Consider the following 22308-nt stretch of genomic DNA (forward strand, 5'->3'; position numbering starts at 1 on the left):
GAAACCCCCTCTCTACTAAAAATACAAAACAAATTAGCCAAGCATGGTGGCTGATGGCACATGCCTGTAAACCCAGCTACTCAGGAGGCTGAGGGAGGAGATTCGCCTGAACCCAGGAGGCAGAGGTTGCAGGGAGCTGAGATCGCACCACTGCACTCCAGCCTGGGCAACAGAGCGAGACTCCATCTCAAAAACAACAAAAAAAGATCAAGGCCATCCTGGCCAACATGGTGAAACCCGGTCTCTACTAAAAATACAAAAATTAGCTGGGCGTGGTGGCGTGCACATGTAGTCTCAGCTACTTGGGAGGCTGGGGCAGAAGAATCGCTTGAACCCAAGGAGGCAGAGGTTGGAGTGAGCCAAGATCGCGCCACAGCATTCCAGCCTGGCAACAGCAAGACTCTGTCTCAAAAAAAAAAACCCAAAAGGATTTAGAAATTGAAAATATAGCATTTTATTGGACTGTTTTTTCTAAGTAAAATTGAGATTGTGACTATCTCTGGGTGGCACAAAATTAGAACTGGCAATGTCTAGCTACTATACAGATGGTGAGGAAGATGTAAGAAACATTAAACATTAGATATGTTCTGCGATTCAAAGATCACAGATTTTATTGCTAATATTCCATTTTTAATAATAGGAATTTCTAATAATAGGGAGTTTTAACCAACTACCCAACTAATAACAATTAGAAAAGCTGAACAATACCCGCTTCAAAACTTAACCGAACCAAAGCAGTATTAGCAGGCCAGAATCAAGACGACAAATTCTGAGGTAAGTTTGGCATTTGGGTTCCCTTGGAAAACTGACAGAGTTGAATACCAATTTTAATGACTTTGTAGGACTATGAGGACAAATATTCCTATCTGCTTGGATGAAATCCTCAGAGAATTTCAGCCTGAGAATAATGAACTAGCCCTTATGGGGATGGCAGGCTAGCTTTGTATCTAATATTAATCCCTTCATAAATTGAATTAAGGTGTTTCTGGTTTATTAGCTCCCCTAGGTACCTGGCAAAAAAAAAAAAAAAAAAAAAAAGAAAATCTGTAAAGCATGGGCTGAACATAGTGGCTCATACCTGTAATCCAAGCTACTCAGGAGGCTGAGGTGGAAGGATCACTGAAATGTAGGAGCTGGAGGCTGCAGTGTCATACCACTGCATTCCAGCCTGAGTGACAGACCCTGACTCAAAAAAAAAAAAAAAATCCTGTAAAGTAAAACACCTTAGGCCTAAACTGACTCATACAATTTCTTAAATATAATGTCTAAAGCACAAACACATGCCCATCAGAAGACCACAGGAACAACAAGCAGCAGAAAAAAAGACCCACTATGCAAGAGAAACAAGACCCACAAGAGCTCTAGATAATGGATTTATCAGATACAACTGAAACTATTCTATGTTAAATAGCCATAAGATTGGGAATTTCAGTGGGTCAGGTGTAAAGTCTAAAAAGAGACATAGCTGACTTAAGGAGTGAATGGAGAGGGAAAAGGAGAGAGGAAGGAGAGGGAGACAGTGGAGAAATTACAAGTAAGAAGGTCTGATTATGTTTAATTGGACTCTCAGAAGGAAAGTACTGAGAATAGGGGAAGAAGGAACATTTAAAGAGATAATGAGAACTTCAAAAAAAACTGATGAAAACCAACAAGTCACAAAGTTAAAAGCTCAACAAATCCAAAGTGGGATGTATTAGAAAAATAAAAAACATACATTATGTGAACACCATAACAATGTTGACATAATGCTATTATTAATCAGAAATAGGCTTTTAACAAAAAGTCTTATTAAAAATTGTCTGACATTTCTAAAAAGCTGACGGCTCAATTTACCAGTAAGATACAGGCTCCAAATGTGTATGAACTTGTTAATATAGAATCAAAACATATAAAGAAATTCATAATTCAAGGAGAAATACACAATCTATAATAATCGTGTGTGATTTCAGTACATTCTTCTCAGTAAACAACAAAATAGCCACAAAAGATTCAAACAGTATGCCCAAGAATTGCCAAAAGAACACACATTGTTTTCAGGGACATACGGAGAAAAATTATATATATGTAAAATTATTTATGTTTGGCTGGGCGCAGTGGCTCACACCTGTAATTCTAGCACTTTGGGAGGCCGAGGCAGGTGGATCACCTGAAGGTCAGGAGTCTGAGACCAGCCTGGCCAACATGGTAAAACCCCATCTCTACTGAAAATACAAAAAATTAGCCAGGCATGGTAGAGGGTACCTGTAATCCCAGCTACTCAGGAGGCTGAAGCAGGAGAATTGCTTGAACCCAGGAGACAGAGGTTGCAGTGAGCCGAGATCATGCCATCGCACTCCAGCCTGGGCAACAAGAGCAAAACATTGTCTCAAAAAAAAAAAAAAATTCAAAACACATTTACTTATGTCTTTGAAAGCACCGTGTGCTCACTTGACCCTAAGTTTTATTGGCAAAATATAATAATATTCTCTATGTTTATAAATTGGCCGTAAGTCAAGTCACAGAGCAAGCCTCAACCAATTTCAAAGGATTAAAATTATAGAGTCTCTGACTACAATTCAACAAAGGTAGAAGTTGATGATAAAAGTATATTAGAAAACCACCATATTTGGAAATTTTTACAAAGTACATGTAAATAACCCATGGTTTTAAAAAAGAAGTACAACGGAAATTAAATATACATTTAACTTAATGACATTTAGTCACCTCAAAACCTGTGAGAATGGAGGTTAAATTATGCTTGGAGTAAATCTGTAACAGGACATTAAGAAAGAAAAAATCAACACACCAAGTTTAAAAGAATATTGCCCTCCGCCTACCCCAAGGAAATGGCACAAAATAATGAAATAACACTGTAGAAAACATTAAAGTGAGGAGGTGGTCTTTGAAAGAAAAAAAACAGCTAATAAAATCGATGTACAGGAAAAAAAAAAAAAAAAAACCGTGCCAAGGAAAATCGGGGAAAAAAAATGTGTGTATGGCAGAGGTTGGGGGAAAGAAGTATGAATTCAAAGGGGAAAAAATGCAATATTTATAATTAAAAGGGAACACCAATAGAAACTGCAGACATTAAAACAAGTGATACTGTTAACAATTTTACTTTAAGCGAATTGAAATTTTAGATGAATTCCTTGAAAATAACTCACCAAAATGGCAACAAGGAGTAAAAAACTGAAATAATCCTGTATCTGTGAAACGTAATCTGTAATTAAAAGCATTTGCAACAGAACTCCAGGCCCAAATGGTCTCACCAGTAAATTTCACCAAGCATAAATCACTATTCCAGGAATACAAGTTTCATTTAATTTAACCTTGTGAACAAAGTCTCTGTAATTCGTGTACCAGATTAAAGAAGAAAAATCAGCATCATCTCAATGAATGAAGGAAAAAACTACTTGCGAAACAAAAACTACTCATGATTAAAAAACTCACAGCAAACAGTAATGTCCTTAATCTGATCAAAGATATCTATAGAAAATATACAGCAAACAAACTTAAAGGGTGAAATGTCAAAAGCTACCCCTGTGAGAGAAGAAAGCAAGATGCTGCCTTTTCTTTGCAGTACTATACTGGGTGTGTGTCCTAGCCAGTGAAGCAAAGCAAGAAATATAAATATATAACGATTAGAAAAGGAGAAATAAAATTGTCATTATTCCCGTTATGTTCACAACAAAAAAATTTGAAATTGTTAAGAGGAACTTTAGTAATTTCAACATATAAAAATCAACTATTTTTACATGCTAAGAAATAGAAAATCTAATTTTATAAGATAGTATTTAAAAAATAACATATACCTTGGAATGAAAGTTATGAAAATGTGCAAGGTCTTCAAAAGCAATAAAACAGAAACTAAAGGCCTGCATAAATGGAAGGATATGCCATGGGGTTCATGGACACGAGACTCAATATTTTAAAGATGTTCATTTTCCCCAAATGATCTATATATTCACTGCCAAATCAAAAGCTCAACAGGGTTGTTTTTTTTTTTTTTTTGTTTTTGTTTTGGTGGAACTTAACCTGATTCTACAATTTGTATGAAAAAGCAAGGCAAATTAAGGAACAATGGAGGGAGAGATGGACTTACTCTACCATATTTTCTGAATTATCTTAAAGCTATATGTTAAGTCAACACACACAGAGCTCTATGGAATATAACAGAGGGTCTAGAAATAGATGCATATATGGACATATGACTTACTACAAAAGGGATAGTGAAGAGCTGTAGGAAATGAACTGTCTTTTCAATAAATGGTGCTGGGTCATTTAGATTTACATATGCCAATAAAACCCCTTAAAACAAAAACAATTCACATTGTACTCAACAAATGAATTATAGGCGGACTGCAAAGCTAAGTATAAAAAGTAGAACAATAAATTTTCTGGAAAACACAGCAGACCATATGGCTTCAAGTGAGGAAAAGATTTTGTATAGATATACAAGAGATGGAAATAGACTATATTAAAATTATTAATTCCTAGGCAATTTGCAACACAAATGAAGGCCTTATATACAACAAGACAAATAATTCCTATTAACATAATAAATTAAAGAAAACAGGAGAAATGTATCAGAACCAACACCTTATAAAAGGGAGATCTCTAAATGGCCAATCTTATTAACCTAGAAATATCAAACTAAACATGATGACAAATCATTATTCACCCACCAGAAAGGCAAAATCTACAAAATGACAAGGGTTGATTGGGATATGGAAGTAACCCATCGATTCCACTTTTAGGTAAACACCCACAGAAATATACGCATATAAGCACCAAGGGAGATGTGAAAGAGTATTCCTTTAGCACTGTTGGTAATATCCTCAAACTGGAAACAATGTAAATACCCTTTAACAACAGAATGGATATGTGTATGTGAAAGCAAACTATAGACACACACAAGAAATACTATATATATCAATGAAAACAAACAAAAAAAAGTGTAGCTGCAATAACCTTGATGTATTTCACAAATACTGGGCAAAAGACGACAGATATAAATAATACATGCTCTATTATTCCATTTCTATAGTTCAAATAGATGCACCTAAACATGTTTAGAGAGAAATACTGAAGTGATTTAAAACCATAAATCAAAGTACCAATAAACACCAGTATAATGATTACCTTTTGGAGAGGGAAGTGGGACAGGATAGTGACCACAAAGGGTCATGAGGAAACTTCTGGAGTACTGGCACTGTTCTGTTCTCTTGACCTGTGTCATGGCTACAAAGTTGCTCACTTTGCACTAATTCACTAAGTTGACCCCTGAACAATGACCGCCAGTCAAAAATTCACATAAAACTTTGAGTCTCCCAAAACATAACCAGTAATAGGCTATAAAACAGTGGTGTCACATATGGTGTTTTAAGTGGATACTAGCAACACTTGAGCTCACAACAGCAACAGGAGATGGCTAATTACTATAGTACAGTACATATTTTATGCAGTTATGATTTAATATGGCTTTACATTAGTTTACATTTCTCAACTGTGAATGGCGCCATGTACTCAGTGAGCTTAAGTTTTGATAAATCTTAACATATGATATAGACTTGTATATATTTTATGGCAGTAAATGATAAAATAGTAGTACCTAGGCCAGGTGCAGTGACTCACGCCTGTAATCCCAGCACTTTGGGAGGTCATGACAAATGGATCACTTGAAGCCACGAGTTCAAGATAAGCATGGCCAACATGATGAAACCCCATCTCTACTAAAAATACATAAATTAGCCAGGGATGATGATGGGCACCTGCAGTCTCTGCTGCTTGGGAGGCTGAGGCACGAGTATCGCCTGAACCTAGGAGGTGGAGGTTGCAGTGAACCGAGATCACGTCACTGTACTCCAGCCTGAGTGAACGAGCAAGACTGTCTCAAATCAACAGCAAAAAAGTAGTATCTATATACTTTGTGCATTAATCACATAGCTTTTTCTTTAAAAACATTTCTAGGCTATTTGCAAGCTTTTTCCAAATTGCTGTAAATCTCCAAAAAATGTTTCAATACATTATATAGGTTTTTTTGAGACAGTGTCTCACTGTGTTGCCCAGGCTGCAGTGCAGTGGCGTGATCTCGGCTCACTGCAACCTCTGCCTGCCAGTTTCAAGCAATTCTCCAGCCTCGGCCTCCATAGTAGTTGGGACTACAGGCGCCCACCACCACGCCCGGCTAATTTTTGTATTTTTAGTAGAGACGGGGTTTCACCATGTTGGCAAGGCTGGTCTCAAACTCCTGACCTCAAATGATCCGCCCGCCTCGGCCTCCCAAAGTGCTGGGATTACAGGTGTAAGGCATCGTGCCCGGCCAAATTTTTTCAATTTATTGAAGAAAATCCATTTGTGCAACTCATGTTATTCAAGGGTTAACTGTACATTTTCATGTTCTGTGTGTTACATTTCACAATAAAAATAAGACATCATGACATTTCATTACTGTTTTTGGTCTGTCTCAATTTCCTACCATTTCCATGGCAGACAGCTGTTGAGTGCAACATTTATTCATTACTCCACCTATCTCGATTGAGAATTATGGGCAACATGGCAAAACCAGCATTAAGCAGCAGCAGCTACAGCAAGATGAAGAGTTCTGGAGACTGGTTGCACAACAATGTAAATGTACTTCACTATTGAGCTGCGTACTTTAAAATGGTTTAGTAAATTTTATTTAATATCTATTTTACAATTAATTTTTTTAAAAAGGAGAAACAGCTCCAAATTTCATGATCTTACAGCCCCTTGGCTATGGAAACTCACTACAGGATGCTTTTATACTATTTTAGTCCTCTGGTCACTTGGTCATGGCCTAGAATGCAAATGAATTAAAACTCCACAACTATAAACTCAAGTAGGTTATAATGTAAGTCTTAAAAGTGAATTTTGTCTTTGGAGTTGCTGCCTTGCTGCCTTATTTATACTACAAAGCACTACAGCCTAAAAGCTATTTTATAGTCTAAAACTTCACGGCCACGATCTTTAAGTTCCTTTGGTGTACAATGTTAGTGACTACACAAGAAATGAATTAAGAGATCTAAAGAATATTTTGAGTCAATTATCCTACATTCCAATGTATTCAAACTACTATTCACTTTTGTGCTACAAGTGCTTAAACAGTTACAATATGGTATTTTACTGACAAGATACACTGAACCAAAATGTTGTTTCCTGAGAAAGGTGAGGGGTCTTTCCTTTGAGATTTGTCTAATGAGAAAATTCTATACTGAGACGACATTTCATTACCAGAACTTCATGGATGGTTTTGTTAGGTTCCTATCCTTATTTACATAGAGATAAAACTCCTAGTTGGCTAGGTGTTTCCCCTCCCCAAATCCCTTCCAAAACAAAAAACCAAAAACCCAAAAAACCGAGATTTTCATTCCAGGGTAAAGGGCGGCAAAATAACTTGGTCTAAGATGAAATAATCTTAACGTATTTCTTTCCACACATTTTCTTTAAAACCTTTGTGATAGTGAACAAGGAAGAAGGAGGTACGTGTTCAGTACTAATTCCTTTCAAAACCAAAAAATTTGTAAAAAACAACGCTTAACACAAAATTTGAATTAACTTTATTTCCCCTACAGTCAACAACTTCTCTGCATTGAATTTTAAAGCAACAAAGTAAAATAAAATCCCCCAAATGACAAGGTATCAGAAATCCAGACTTCGTTACACTCTATTTGTGAAAATGTTCAGCCATTTTATTGTTCTGTAAAAGAACCATCATCTGGGTCAAAAATGAATTCTATAAATCAAAGAATATTCTACACCTTGGAAAAGAAAATCAGCAGTAACATTCTCACTGAACATTGTAAATTACATTTTTCTTCATAAAAGGTACATACTATTCTGCACTTTTCCACCAAAAGCAGTGGTGTGTTATGCTTGTTATATAAAAAAAAGTTCTATCCTGTGGCAGGAAAAACCCTTTCTCTTTCACTTTTACTAAACAACTGGAGAAAATGTTCAAGTCTGTATAAAGTTGCCTATAAGCTGGAAAGTGAACTTGTTCAATCTCCATTTACATTTTAGTGCACTTTTTGACAATTGTCACATTTTTAATAAAAGTAAGAAAATGCATATAGCACTAAAGAGTGTTTCATCAAATGCTTAAGGGATTAAAACACATGGAGCAGAGAACAAAATCACTGTGATGGATGAAACTGTTTTAAAATAAGAAAAGTCCAGGCAAAGTTGTTACAAGTCTTTTGCCATTTCGATGAGTCACAGAAAATGAACTTCGGACACCTGTCCACTTTAAGGGTTTTTTCCTTAATCTTTTGCATGTAAACATAGTGCTAACTTCAGTACTAAGATACCAAAACCCCATCCTGGTAAGCAACATCCTGTGTAGTTGCCATGATTTCCAAAGAATATAAATTTAGCCCTTGAATGAACAATGCATGAAATCTGCTCTGTAAGTACCTGGTGAAAACAACTGCTAACAGCAGTAAAAATGTGTCAACATAAAAAAACTACTTGAATCAATTAGCTACTCAGAGGTCCATCTTTGAAACAGCAGCTTCTTCTCAGAGCAAACAGTAAGCAATAGAAAATGTACATTTGATGAAACATTCTTTGCATTGGAGAAACATGAAAATAAATATAATTCAAGGACGTATAATTATTTTTCTAATGTCTTTCTCAGACCTGTACTAGTTTACTGGTTCAAGAAGCTCTCATCACCTTTTGTCACTTGTATTTTACATATTGCTATTTGGGTAATTCAAATAAAATGCAGGTCTTGTAAAAGAATAAAAACATTGACAAGTATGCATGTGCCAGGGACCAAATTAGAGGGTTCTTTGGTGCAATTAGTCCAAATTCTCAGATTTGAAGGATAATATGTACCAAAAAGAAAAAATCTGCTGCTAAACATTTACAGCAGTGCTCTGTCTTGCTTCACATTAGAAATCGAAAACAGCTGTTCTCAACAAGCCAATTTTATTTTTTTAATCAGGCATTGCCAGAAAATTTTGTATATTAACCCGGACCAGTGATGGTTCTGTACCCTCTGTTGCTGTGAAACACGACATGAGCTAAAGGCAAAGACCGGTTCTCACAAGGACAACTGCTTCAAGTTAGGAACCAGAACAGTGCATTTAAACAGTCTTCTTAGATATTTTCTTGCCTTTCTTAAAAACCAGCTTATTTTTAATGTAGCCACGCTTCCTTTTGGTAGTCTATAAAAAAAAACACACACATAGTATTAATGCAGGTTTCTTACTGATTAAAAAATCTATACACACACATCGTTTACTGCACTATGACAACTTAGTAAGCTCTTTGCTCTTCTTGTGACTGTATTCCTTGAATAGTTCAGTGAATGCCATTAAACTGTTAGTGGTGTTTCTTACCTGAGTACACTAACACATCCAAGGTGAAAGGACTAGGTTCCTAGACATCCTCACCATCAAGTGAATGAATCTTCAGTTCTCTTCTCAACCACAAAGTGCTGAGCTGTAATTATTCAACTTTCCAGGCAAGAGAGAATACGTAACACTAGACTAAGGAATCAGAAATGGTAATGCTGCTCCTGGTTTAGCCTCCAGGAAATTAGGTGTGTGCCAGAAAAACAAGTTAATTTAGTAACTCTTAAGAGTCCCTGTTTTCTGTAAAATGAACATGACTGTAACCATCTATAAAACTGAGAGATATAATCACTTGGCATATTCTCTAAAAATAATCTTTTAGGTAAGAAAATAAGCAATTGAAAATGTAAAGCAAAACAACATTCCTTCAGTTTCATACATCTTTTAAAAATAAAATATTTTTCTTAACAATTCAGTATCCCACTAAAATACTTTTAATAGATGTTTCCTAGTATTAGAAACAAATTACTGTAAATGTAGTGGTACAAATTTCTGCAAAAATATTTATGTTAGAACCCTATAGGATAAATCATAGGCACATACGTCTTTCAATCTGATACACAGCCTGAGATATTGAAGACAGCAAATATTTTTTGAAAATAAGTAATTTAATGCAGCGTCAAAGCTCTGGGTTAACAGAGGCAAAAGACTCCAGAGCCTGACCACTCAATTCAATTTTCACATTTAAATACAACTCTCAGAGGTTTCAGAAACTGGGTATATGCCTGCATCATGTTCCTTTACTCATGATGTTCAATTCAAGACAATTTATAGTAGTTTCTAACAGGGATGAGAACACAAGGCAAAATGCAATCTTTCTTAAGGTACTAAAAATTAGCTACTGCTAACTTGTTAACTCCATTATGTTACCTTAGTATTGAACTGATTTTATTAAGGCAAAAAGTAAGAAACTTCAGAGGGTACAATTTTTAAAAATTCAAACCAGATCTAGTAGTTGCTATATTATCATTACATCCAGATTCTAACAGGATACTTTTTCTATGAGGTCTTATGATGTGCCCCAGGAATACTCAAGTGTGTAATAGCCCTCAGGGTGCTTTTCTCCTACTGGCAGTGAACCATGCCAAAAAACCTTTTCTGCAGCCTGGACTATAATTTCTAGCACCTTAGTCATGCCGGCTTTGTGACGGCCGGTAAACTCTCAGAATGCATGCTGTTATGTATACCCTCCTCCTCCAAAGTCAAAACCAGGGTAGAGAAAGGAAAGTATAAAAAGCATTCCTTCATAGTGCTAGTACAAAACATCTAAACCATGGAAACCAGAACGTCAAAATATGTTATTGGCTACCAGAATATATGTTTTGGGCACACAAGACAGATTATGTTTTATTTATCCATTCACATTTATTTTGGGAAAATGATGGGAAGGCAAAAGAGGTCAAATTAAAAAAATTCACTGCCTTTGGGGTCTATATCATCAGACAAGTTCAACAGCCCTCTTTCCGCATAAAAAGTATACCTTAGTTATACTTAGATATCTTAGGAGTAACTGCTTTGAGACTAGCAGCATTTGCCTTGTGTACTGGTGTGACTCACCAGTTTCTCCTACCTCAGAGCTGTGACAATCATCTGATTTCTTAATGTTATTTTACCTAAAGATGATGAGTTTTCTATGACTAACACAATGAATGTCAGCTCTATGTGACATCTTTAAATACATTAGTCTAGATTTGGTAATTTACATCTGGCACATAAAATATTCATATAAAAAGCTTCCACTGACATATCACACCATTAATATTCAGCACTTTTATAGTACAAATTAAAATCATCTTATTTTGAATATATTTGATGTATATTTTAATAAACAAAAAGTTAAGACAGTTGTTTCAATGATATAAAATAGCTGATCTGAGCTATGTAAACCTAAGCATCCTTAAAAAATGAGAACTGTAGTCTAATAATAATCAGTATTGTAAGCATAGTACCTTATAATGAACCTTAACATTTTATCTGACTGTTCATTACTTCTTATTTCCTAGTGCTGGACAACCTATATAAATACTCATTTTTAGTCATCTTTTATAGCAAAGATTATAGATCTATTTGGCTTAAGTGAGCAATAATGACCCCCAATGAAATACTTCATATCTTATATAATATTTATTAGAAAAGAACTGCAGTAGTCTCGTAATTCCTGCCTATAAGCTTTGTCACAATTACATAAAAAAATTATTAAGAGAAATGATTTTTTTTGGGCTTCAGAAGGACTCACCCAATTCAAACCTATTCTTTATTCAATGAATAATAGAGTAATACCATACTCAGAATGGAACACGAAGATGCAATATAAATTTGCTCTGCTCAAAAGATGAAGAACTATTCATAATTATTTTACTTGAGAATTTAGCATTTTTACTTTCATACAGGTTTGGAAAGCAATGGCCACAGCTACATCTTACTTCACAAGTAAGTCTTACCAGTGGGAATAGCACAAACCAAAGCCAGAAGGCCTCTGGAAAAATCTCAGTGTGGGATATCTGAAGTGCTCAGTTTGAAAGGAATGCTCCTAGCAGGCTAGCCTGATATTTAGTTTGTATTAATATAGAAGCCACAGTCTTTATAAATCTGGCAGATGGAAATTTATTGCAATTTCCAGAAATTCTTTTTCATACAAACCAACCAATCTTAAGTTACCCTTTAACGCCTTCACTTGGCACCCACCTTCTTTGACAAATACTTCTGTTTTGGGAAAATGTTGGTGACTCGAGGTTTGTGATCTAATGTCTCCCTGTTATCAGGTGCTTTTACTTTATATATCCTAACAAGCCAGTGTTCTGATGTAAAGGCTTCTTCCAAATGCTTGAATTTAATGTCCTTATTTCCAATCTCAGCATTACGTGTTCGGTCAAAACCTGGGGGTGTACGAAAATCCAGCTGCAAAAGTAACATTATTACTGGGTGTTAACCACATTAGAAAACATTCAGTGTTATAAGACAGTAAATGTTATCATTACAGAAATAACTTCTCCCTTTAAACTAGAAAAACAATCAAGTAATCTATCTTAATAGTTCTCATGTATTGCTAACTAGACAGGAAGAAATCAGGAAGAGAGAAACTAAGTACATCAGAGTAAGAATTTCACAAAGTCCTTAGAGTAGATGAGCATCCTAAAGGCATTAAAAAAACCCACACACATACACCCCAAAACATAGAAATGAAATCTATCAAAGCCCTTTTTATAGGTATACAGACAGAACACACCCAAGGGGCTTCTTTTTTCAGGGCCTTGCACTATCCTCTCTGCCTGGCATGTTCTTCATTCAGCTATTTTGCATGGCTGGCTCCTTTACCACCCACTTCAGGGAAATATTTTCTTGAGATTAGTGACTGACAAATCTCCTTTATTGTTTCCTTAGAGCATCTTGTTCTAATAACATACATTATTAACATCTTTACTTACACTAAAAATTACCTGTATCTTCGACTGGGATGTAAAAATGTCTTTATCTTATTCAAAGTGTAGCTTTATATCCCAATTATTATTTGTTAAATAAATGCACAAGTAAGCAAGAGATACTACATTCCGAAAGTAGGAACTACAAAGGAGGCCAAATAAAAAAACCAAATCGTGAAAGGATTTATGAGGGATAAAAAGGGAAAACATAGGGAGGGAAGGAGACTTTAAGAAATTCTCAGACTGTCTTGGTGTGGTGGCTCACACCTGTAATCCCAGCACTTCGGGAGGCTGAGGCAGGAGGATGGGCTGAGCCTAGGAGTTCAAGACTAGCCTGGGCAACATAGCAAGATCTTGTCTTTACAAAAAACACAAAAATTAACTGGGCATGGTGGTATGTGCCTGTAGTCCCAGCTACTCAGGAGGGGAGGTGGGAGGATCAACTGAGTTCAGGAGGTCATGGCTGTAGTGAACCATGATTGCACCACTGTACTCCAGTATGGGCCACAGAGTGAGATCCTGTCTCAGGGGAAAAAAAAAAAATTCTCAGACTAAGTTTATGTTGACATACAAATCTAGCATAAGTAAATTAACTTTTTCTCCCCCCTTTTTTTTTTTTTTAAACAGAGACTGGGTTTCACCATTTTGCCCAGGCTGGTCTCGAACTCCTGGGCTTAAGTAATCCTCCCACCTCATCTCCCAAAGTTCTGGGATTACAGGTGTGAGCCACCAGGCCTGGCCAAACTCAACTTTAAAACAAACATGAAAACCAGCTCTCCTTCAAATAGTGAATTACTTGTTCTTGTTTATCTATATGATAGCAAAAGTTATACTTCATATTTTAACCATGTATTATTCTTGAGTCAGGTAGGCATCAAAATGAATGTATGCTGGGAACATGGCTTAAAATTACTGATAAACTTAAAAGAGAGGAAGAAAACAGTCCTTTGATGTGATCAGTAGTGAGCACAGAAACTAGCAACAAGCCAATCAGAAAATATGTTTTCTGGGGTAACTGATTATTATAGCCAATGTGCTTCTTTCTTAGCAAGAGTTTAAAGACCAAAGTGTGGCTTTCAAAAGAAACTATAAACACAAATAAAAACCTAAATCTAGATTATCATCTGCTTTTTTTAAAGTCACCTACAAAGTAATTCCAAGTGAATAATGATAAAATATAATCCACTTGGAATTACTTGAAGCAACACAACAAACAGGAACACAGTATATGCTAACTATTCTGAAACCAAGTGAATATTCCAGTCCATATTAGCCACAAAGATGGTGTTTTCGAAAAGGATAAAACTTTGGGCCAGACGTGGTGGCTCACACCTATAATCCCAGCACATTGGGAGGCCAAGGCGGGGGGATCACACAGTTAGATCGAGACTATCCTTGCTAACATGGTGAAACCCTATCTCTATTAAAAATACAATTAGCCGGGTGTGGTGGCAGGTGCTTGTAGTCCCAGGAGAATGGCATGAACCTGGGAGGCGGAGCTTGCAGTGAGCCGAGATCACGCCACTGCACTCCAGTCTGGGCAACAGAGCGAGACTCCCTCTCACAAAAAACAAAAACAAACAAACAAACCAACTAAAAACCAAAAACCAAAAAACAAAAAAAACCCAGTAACACTTGATTCACAAATTGAAGTCCAAACATACCCCTTTAGTTTTGATAGTTATCCTGATTTCCAATGATAGTATAAAATTAAGCAAGCAATTTTTCCTCTGCTTTATTATCAACTTAACCAGAGAGCAATACAGAAATAAGCACTTTTCAGTGAAACTAATAGTACGAAGATAGTAATTTGGGACAGACACTTATAACAAAGGACAGATTAACAATAGCAAAACAAATTCATTAAGATGCTCAGCGCACATTATGCAGGAGAAACCTCAATGAAAAGGAACTCAAAGCAGTGGCTTAGAACTCTGGCTTATATAGCATGCTCAACAAAGAACAATACATTTGTGGAGAAAGGACAAAGGAAAGCGGTTTTAGGCCTCCAAGATGGGAAAGTAGAAGGGTACATATATGATAAACTAATGGAGTAAGTTTTGTTTGCAGATTCCTCTGGTGCTTTCTCTGGGCTGAGTCTTAAGAGTTGTCTCCAGTAAAGGAGAATTTATATTCTGCCTTTAGGTAGAAAAGAGGTTAGACAGAGCTTTTTCTCTGTTTGCTGCTTCTAAATTGCCTTCAGCTCAAAATTAACTTTTATGTCAAAGAGGCATATTTTGGGGTGACATATTCTGGTTTCCTTAAAAATCAAGTCATCAATCCAAGCACCATTATTTACAAACAAGAAAAGAACCAAGTGGAATCCAAGGCAGATACAAATTGTCTGAGAGTTACATGACTTGACAGAACCTGATCGAAAACACAGGTATTATGACATCAAGTCCATTGTTTCTTCTTTCTGCCACAATGCCTCTTTACACATTCACTCATTTTGTAGACCCTTAAGCTTTTGTACCACATCATTCTAATTTACTAGAAAACTCTGACTCAGACAGCTCTAGCTATTTGTGGTAATGGAGAACAGGGAGAGAGTGAACATCTGAAGTGACTATTTACTTCAATTCTTTAATTTTAAGCTTTTCTCCACCAAGCAGCAAAGTGACATACCTAAGACACCACACTGTTTCCTAGCTAGGAGAACTCTCCTTGGAGAACAATACTTTCCAAAAGCATAAGGTCTAAAGGTGAGATGGCAAGCAAAGATTGGATTTGAGGCTACTGTTAATAAATATGTTAGAAAGAAGTCCTTGATCTAAAATTTTATTTTCTAATTTCTCACATAGTTTCAGAAATCTAAATTTAATGAAAAAAAGACTATTAGACAACCACATTTCTCTTCAGCATAATCAAAACATCATTATCCTGTTTTCTAGAGGCAAATAAGACTATGTTTTAAATATTATTTTGAATGAAAATTAGAGGAAAATGGATTTAACTAACCTGCATTTCTCCAAATCTGTAGTACGACATTTTATACATAAGGCAATTCAACAAAGTAGGGGATCCTGCTTTGTCTACACGGAATTCTCCCTGTGGGGTAAAATAGTCACTTTCCTACAAGAAAGAAACCAGAAGTTCCATATTAGTTCAACTTAACATATTCAAACCTATAGTTTCCTCTTTTCATTTCCCCATAAGAATAAGCTTTTGAGGTATCATTATAAAGCCATATTCAGTTACACCTCAAAAAAATAAATCCCACCAGACTTTAAACCATGTTATAAGGCCTTAATTATTATCATTTTTGAGACAAGTTCTTGTTCTGTCATCCAGGCTGCAGTGCAGTGGCATGACTGTGGCTCACTGAAGCCTTAACCTCCTGGGCTCAAGCAATCCTCCCATTTCAGCCTCTCAAGTAGCTGGGACTACAGGCCCAAAGCACCATGCCCAACTAATTTTTGCATTTTTTTTGTAGAGACAGGGTTTCACCATGTTGTCCAGGCTGGTCTTGAACTACTGGGCTCAAGTGATCAGCCTCCCAAAATGCTAGGATTATAGACATGAACCACTGCACATGGCCACTGTCATAATTTAAACAGACTGGTACCAACACCATGGCTTAATACCAGGCAGGGCTGGCTCTCTCAATTACCCATCCTCATCTCTGTTACTCCTTTTCAGAGTTTTCTTAAGTGTTCTAGCTAAATTTTTCCATATGAATTCTAAATTTGGCTTCTTTAATTGGGGAGCAGAATGTTAAAAAAACTGTGGTAATTTTTTCGGGTTAACTTATAAATTAACCTCTATGAGGAACAATTTTGGCACTCTAGGTAAAAAAATGTAATTTCTGAGTCAGAAATTCCTTTTCTAGGAATTAACGCTACAGAGATACTTGTATATGGCCAAAATAATGAATGCAGAAAGTTATTATGCATTGTTCATAAGACCAAAATATTGGAAACAATCTAAATTCCATCAATGGGGACAGGTTAAATAAATCATGGCACACACACAAAACATGCAACATACTGTGCAAATGTAAACAAAAGAATGAAGAAGCTCTCCATATTCTAATACGGAAAGATCACCAAGACATATTATGAAGTGAACAGGGTATATAACTTGCTAGAAGTAAAAATCACAAGAAAATAACCAGTGATGACCAGGGACTTTTCCCTCTCTATTTTTAACTGACAAATAAATTTGTGTATATTTATGCTGAAGATCATGTTTTGAAATATGCATTGTGAAATGGCTACATCAATCTAACATATGCATCAATCATATTTATTTTGTTGTAGTGAGAACACTGAAATATCTACTCTCTTAGCAACTTACAAGTATATAATGCATTGTTATTAACTATAGAGGAACTTTCTGGGTTTTTTTTGGGGGGAGGTAGACATGTTTGTATATCCTCTTATACTTTATTTTTGAACCACACAAAGAGGGGTAGACATTTATTGTATATCCTCTTATACTTTACTTTTGAACCATATGACTGTATTATCTATTCATGAAGTTTAAAAATAATTTAAGATGCACAGAAATTTAGGATTTCTGTATATATTCACGTTCAAAGCATACATTTAGAAACAGTGATCTATCACATGTCACAGTTTTAACACTGCTAAAGCAAATCCACCAATAAAAACCACATACTGGGAGAATTAAATTTCAGAAGATTAATGCAAAGAAATAATGTTTACTAATCAGTTAAGGGAAACATTACAGCATTGACATTTTTGATCAGGAAATCTGAGGCTTTAACTTCACCCCCATCACCTGACACCTGCATATATTTTCCCAAGATTCCTTTATTCTGCATCAGTGGCAATTACTCTTATCTTTTGTGCCTTCATCATGTAAAAGCACAATGCTGGACGTCCATCTTAGCTCACAATTTAGTAAAAGAGGTAAGACAGACTCCAATACAAAACAGCAGTGGTTCCCAACCTTTTTGGCACCAGAGACCGGTTTTGTGGAAGGCAATTTTTCCACGGATGGCTGGGGGCTGGTGGTTTCTAGATGAAACTGTTCCCCCTCAGATCATCAGGCATTAGTTAGATTCTCATAAGGAACGTGCGCAGTTCACAATAGGGTTTGTGCTCCTATGAAAATCTAACGCTGCCGCTGGTCTGACAGCAGGCAGAGCTCAGGCGGCAATGCTCGCTCACCTGCCCCTCACCTCCTGCTACGTGGCCCAGTTCCTAACAGGCCACGGACCAGTGCTGGTCCGCAGCCTGGGGTCTGGGGACTCCTGCAAAGCAGGTATAAATAATTTGGTGATGAGTACAGACGTTGAGTATACCAGAAAAGGGCTTTCAGAGAGGGGACAAGTCTGTGGCAGGGAAAGTATTCCAGGAAAGGAACAGTAAAAACACATGTGTCAGGTGAGTCAAGGAAAGAAACCACAAGCAAGTTTCCGGGGCTGGAACATACTGGCAGAGTAGAAAAAGGTGGCAGAAGAACAAGAGACCAGCAAAGGAAGGCAAAACGTGAAGAGGTTTACATTCCAAGCTAAGGGGTTTACACTTTATACCAATGTTTTATCAGAGGTTGTCTATTTTGTACCAGTCCCTAGGCGGGGGCTTCAACTACTTTACTATAAATTCTCATTAAATGGCACTACAAATTCATTATCTTTGGCAAAAGATAACCTAGTCTGCCTTGATCACCATTTTAATTCCAGATCCTAGAACTAGACCTAGCGCTCAAAGCATATTATGTTGAGTGGCTAAAATAACTTGCCCAAGTTGACAGTTTTAGTTTTAACTCATATCTGTCTGATTTTAAGGTCCCTTCCCTTAATCTACTGACATCTTTTGGGCCTAAAAGTAACATGATCAATTTCATCTTATACTGGGAGGGAGGAAACAAGGTAAGGTAAAGATAGCAATTTCAAGGTTACTATCTTATTTCAGGTTTACAAGCATAAGGGTCAGTACTAGAGTGGAAGCAATGGAAATGGAAAGAAAGGGATGACGTGAGAGGCTGTGAAGAGACGTAAAAGAAAGAAGTCTTGGCAAGGGACTGCTTCATAGGAGAGAATGGAAATATTAGTTCCATTTTGAGCTCAAAAAGTTTTAATCTAGGAAATGCCTCTAGTATCTTTAATAAATAGTAAAGTCAGGGTAAGGAACTAATCTGAGGGATAGGATGATGAAACAAATACAATGCAATTATCAGGATCAGAGAATTACTTGGACACAGTACCTGGAATTATCTTTCACATACCTGGAATTATCTAGTTTCTTACCCGAATGTCTTTGGGATGTTCCCCTTCAGCTATCCTAACCATCCAGAGAAACTTGTTGATATCATCACCAGAATAGCCAATAACCCCTCCAAAAATAACCAAAACATAATCTACATCTAGAGTCCTCATGATTTTATAGGCTGCTGTTTCATTAGAAGACATAGCTTTTCCCACCTGAGGAATTTTAAAAAAAAATGAGAATGTTTTTGATTACTCCCACATTCATAAAAATCAATGTATATTTTTACTACAACAGGAATTCATCAAGAGTTTGTTTTACATGGAATTTTTTTTGCAGAAATGATTTCCTATGAATTCAACAAATGCACTGAAATTTATGTACCTCTCAACTATAACTAATTTATAGTCAAAAATCAGAATACACGTTCTAATATCTTGCTAATAATTAAGTTCTATGACATTAACATTTTATGATGAAAGCAGGCAAGCTTAGAAGAAACAACTTCTCACAACTGCAGACCAGGGCTGGCCAGTGATCTTGCTAGCACACACATTTCTTCTCCCCAGTCTAGCACACATCTGATAATTAGCTACAACAGTAATACAGATAGAATTCATTTGGTTAAACTACTCTTTGTATTTAAAATCTTTGAAGTACAAAGAGGTGATTACATTAATCTATGTAGATTAGTTGTTTAATAGCTAGAGGAACAGTCTGCCTATCCATAAAATACAGTGCATTTACTTTACATATTTGCAAATAATTTTTAGTTTATAACATCAAAAATACAAGCCAAACACTTTAAGTTTCAGATTTTGTCTAATTCTTTAGTAAGCTAAATTTATCATAAAATCTACCAGAAATCAGCCTGTAATTCTGAATGATACTCAGTACCATTCTTAAAAACAAAATAAATAAGCACAACTTGAACTCACTTTATGTGTAAAAAAAGTATTTTGAGAATTCAGCAGAGTACTTTTCATCCACATTTTTCCTAGTCACAAGTGAAGCCTGATTGCTAAAGAGTCAATAGAGATTTTTTAATCTTGTGTTTATTAAATCCTTACCAGTGCTATGTGGCTGTTATTCCAGGTGTTATTATCCACCAACGTAGTTCTATTAGCCATTCCAGCTATCTGATAGCCATAATCCCACCAAGACATTACTCGTGCATGTTCATCTGTATTTTGCCTTAGCCAAAAGTAAGCTTCTCTAAAATCATCTAAGATATTCCTGGTGCTGAAAAGAATCACAATACTCTTTTAAATGAGATGTCACAAATGTGAAGAGGCTAACTTAAAATCTTGAGGTATTAAACCACCGAATGTGTTCAGATTTTAAGGATGGTAGTTATTAAATAAAAGCTTCTACCGATGAGGAAAAAAAAAGTGAAACAATGAAGAGCCAGACTAGTGTTATTCAAACTGTGTGTGTGTGCACAAACCACCTGCATATCTTGTATTTAAAAAAAAAAAAAAAAAGCAAAAAAAGCCTATTCTGATTCAGTAGTTCTGGGGTAGGGCTTATTAGTGTACAAACCTAATAAGCTCCCAAGTGAAACAGTAGTTGAAAGCCATGGCAATACATAAATCAGCTGTTCTTACATTTTAGTTGCATCCGAATCACCTGGGTCTGTTAAGTCACAGACTGCTAGGCCCCAGCCCCAGGTTTCTAATTCTGTAACATTAGGGTGAGGTCAAGAATTTGCATTTCTAACAAGTTTCATGTTAATGATGATGCTGTGCGTAGGAAGACCACACATTTGAGAAAAACTGATGTATATGATTATGCATGCAGAAATACTCTGGAAAAGAGCATGAAATACAATGATTACTACTGATGGCACCAAGGTGAAGGAGAGGACAAAGAAAGGTAGATTCAAATACAGAGCTTCACAGAGAGCAGAAGGCAGAGGCTGGCAGGGGCGGGGGAGAGTGCACAGGGATGGTTAACAGGTACGAACACAACAGGGTGATTACAGTAAAAAATAATTGTACATTTACAAATAACTAAGACTGTAACTTGATTGTTTGTAACTGAAAGGATAAATACTTTAGGGGATGGAAACCCCATTTTACATGTGATTATTACACATGCCTGTACCAAAAGACATAAATAGAATGTACCCCATAAAATATGTATTTACTATGTACTTACAAAAATTAAAAAATTAAAAACAAAAAAACAAATGCAGAATCTCACAAACAACATTCCATTTTTTAATTATATCCTTTGAGACAAAGAAAAAGAAGTGTAAGTATAAACTGTTTTTGTATCTGAGTTATTTTCTTACCCATCATGATTGTATGAGGCCAGGACTACACTTGGACTAGAGTAGGCATTGCTTGTGACCCAGGTACAGTGGACAGCAAACATCATCAATAGCATCAGCATCAACATGGTGACAATGCTTTTTATATTAGGGCCTAATCCCTCTTCAGTTTTTTCCTGTTCAGTTACATGTTTCCTCACTTTACCTGCCTGAAGATATTTAAAAAATTGGTTAGACAAATTCATTATTTGACTTGCTTCATTAAGACACTCAATGGAAAAAGTTGGGAGACTGTTTATCAATTTAATTCTATGACTCAGAAAATGTATAACCATCAGATATTCTGATGTGGGTGATGGAGTGTTTTCTAAAGTCAAATGTGAATCAGGTTTCCTGGGAATATACCAATCCAGAAGCTGGTCATAGAGCAAAATAATTATCTACAGTAAGAAGCTGCTTTCAAACCCAGTTGTCCTTACACTTTAATTAAATACAAAGGAGATTAACCAAACGACCCCATTCTAGTGAAATCCTAATATGTAAATTCTTATAAAATCTTAATTCCACATCCTGAAAATGGCAATGCTCAGCTATAATTTTGACCATGTACCATTTTAGTACAGGAAAAAACTGCATTAACAGAATCAGTCTTCCAATTTCCAAATCCTAAAACCAACAGACTTGTTAAAACTACGATTATCTTAAAAAATCAACTTCCCCAACAAAAAAGGGAAGAGAGAATATAAAAAGTCACAATTTCTAAATTTCAAGGCTGGTTAAGAAACCACAAAGCAACAACAAAAAAAACCCAACGATAGCAACAAACACAAAAATCAGGAATGTGGGCTTATTAACACAAATCTTGACAAATTAAATTCATCTTACAGAAGGAAAGAATTTCAAAGTTAATACCGATACTGGGAAGTTTAATTTCTTATTGGTATTTTAAAGCCTAGGCAATATTCAAACAGCAAAGTTTAATATGTCATCCAAGACAAGTGCTCTAATTCTTACAAGTCCTTTTCACACTTGCACCAATTGAGAAACTATAGATTAAAAACAAATTACCTTGT

The 22308-nt window shown here is 36.0% G+C and overlaps 1 protein-coding gene across 2 annotated transcripts in view; it reads right to left on the bottom strand.

Annotated features, from left to right (window-relative positions):
• Positions 1-7542: 7542 nt before the first annotated feature.
• STT3B (STT3 oligosaccharyltransferase complex catalytic subunit B) overlaps positions 7543-22308 on the bottom strand; it is a 104553-nt gene continuing 89787 nt past the window's right edge. For both annotated transcript variants that reach the window (XM_050779375.1, XM_050779377.1), the window contains exons 11-16: positions 21257-21444; positions 20031-20202; positions 19002-19175; positions 15743-15856; positions 12048-12260; positions 7543-9173 (exon numbers count right to left, since the gene is read on the bottom strand). In XM_050779375.1, coding sequence (XP_050635332.1) covers positions 9093-9173; positions 12048-12260; positions 15743-15856; positions 19002-19175; positions 20031-20202; positions 21257-21444 — 942 coding nt within the window. In that variant the 3' untranslated portion in view covers positions 7543-9092. The remainder of the gene's footprint in view (positions 9174-12047; positions 12261-15742; positions 15857-19001; positions 19176-20030; positions 20203-21256; positions 21445-22308) is intronic.

The sequence above is a fragment of the Macaca thibetana genome, chromosome 2 (genome assembly GCF_024542745.1).
Source record: "Macaca thibetana thibetana isolate TM-01 chromosome 2, ASM2454274v1, whole genome shotgun sequence".
Taxonomy (NCBI): domain Eukaryota; kingdom Metazoa; phylum Chordata; class Mammalia; order Primates; family Cercopithecidae; genus Macaca; species Macaca thibetana.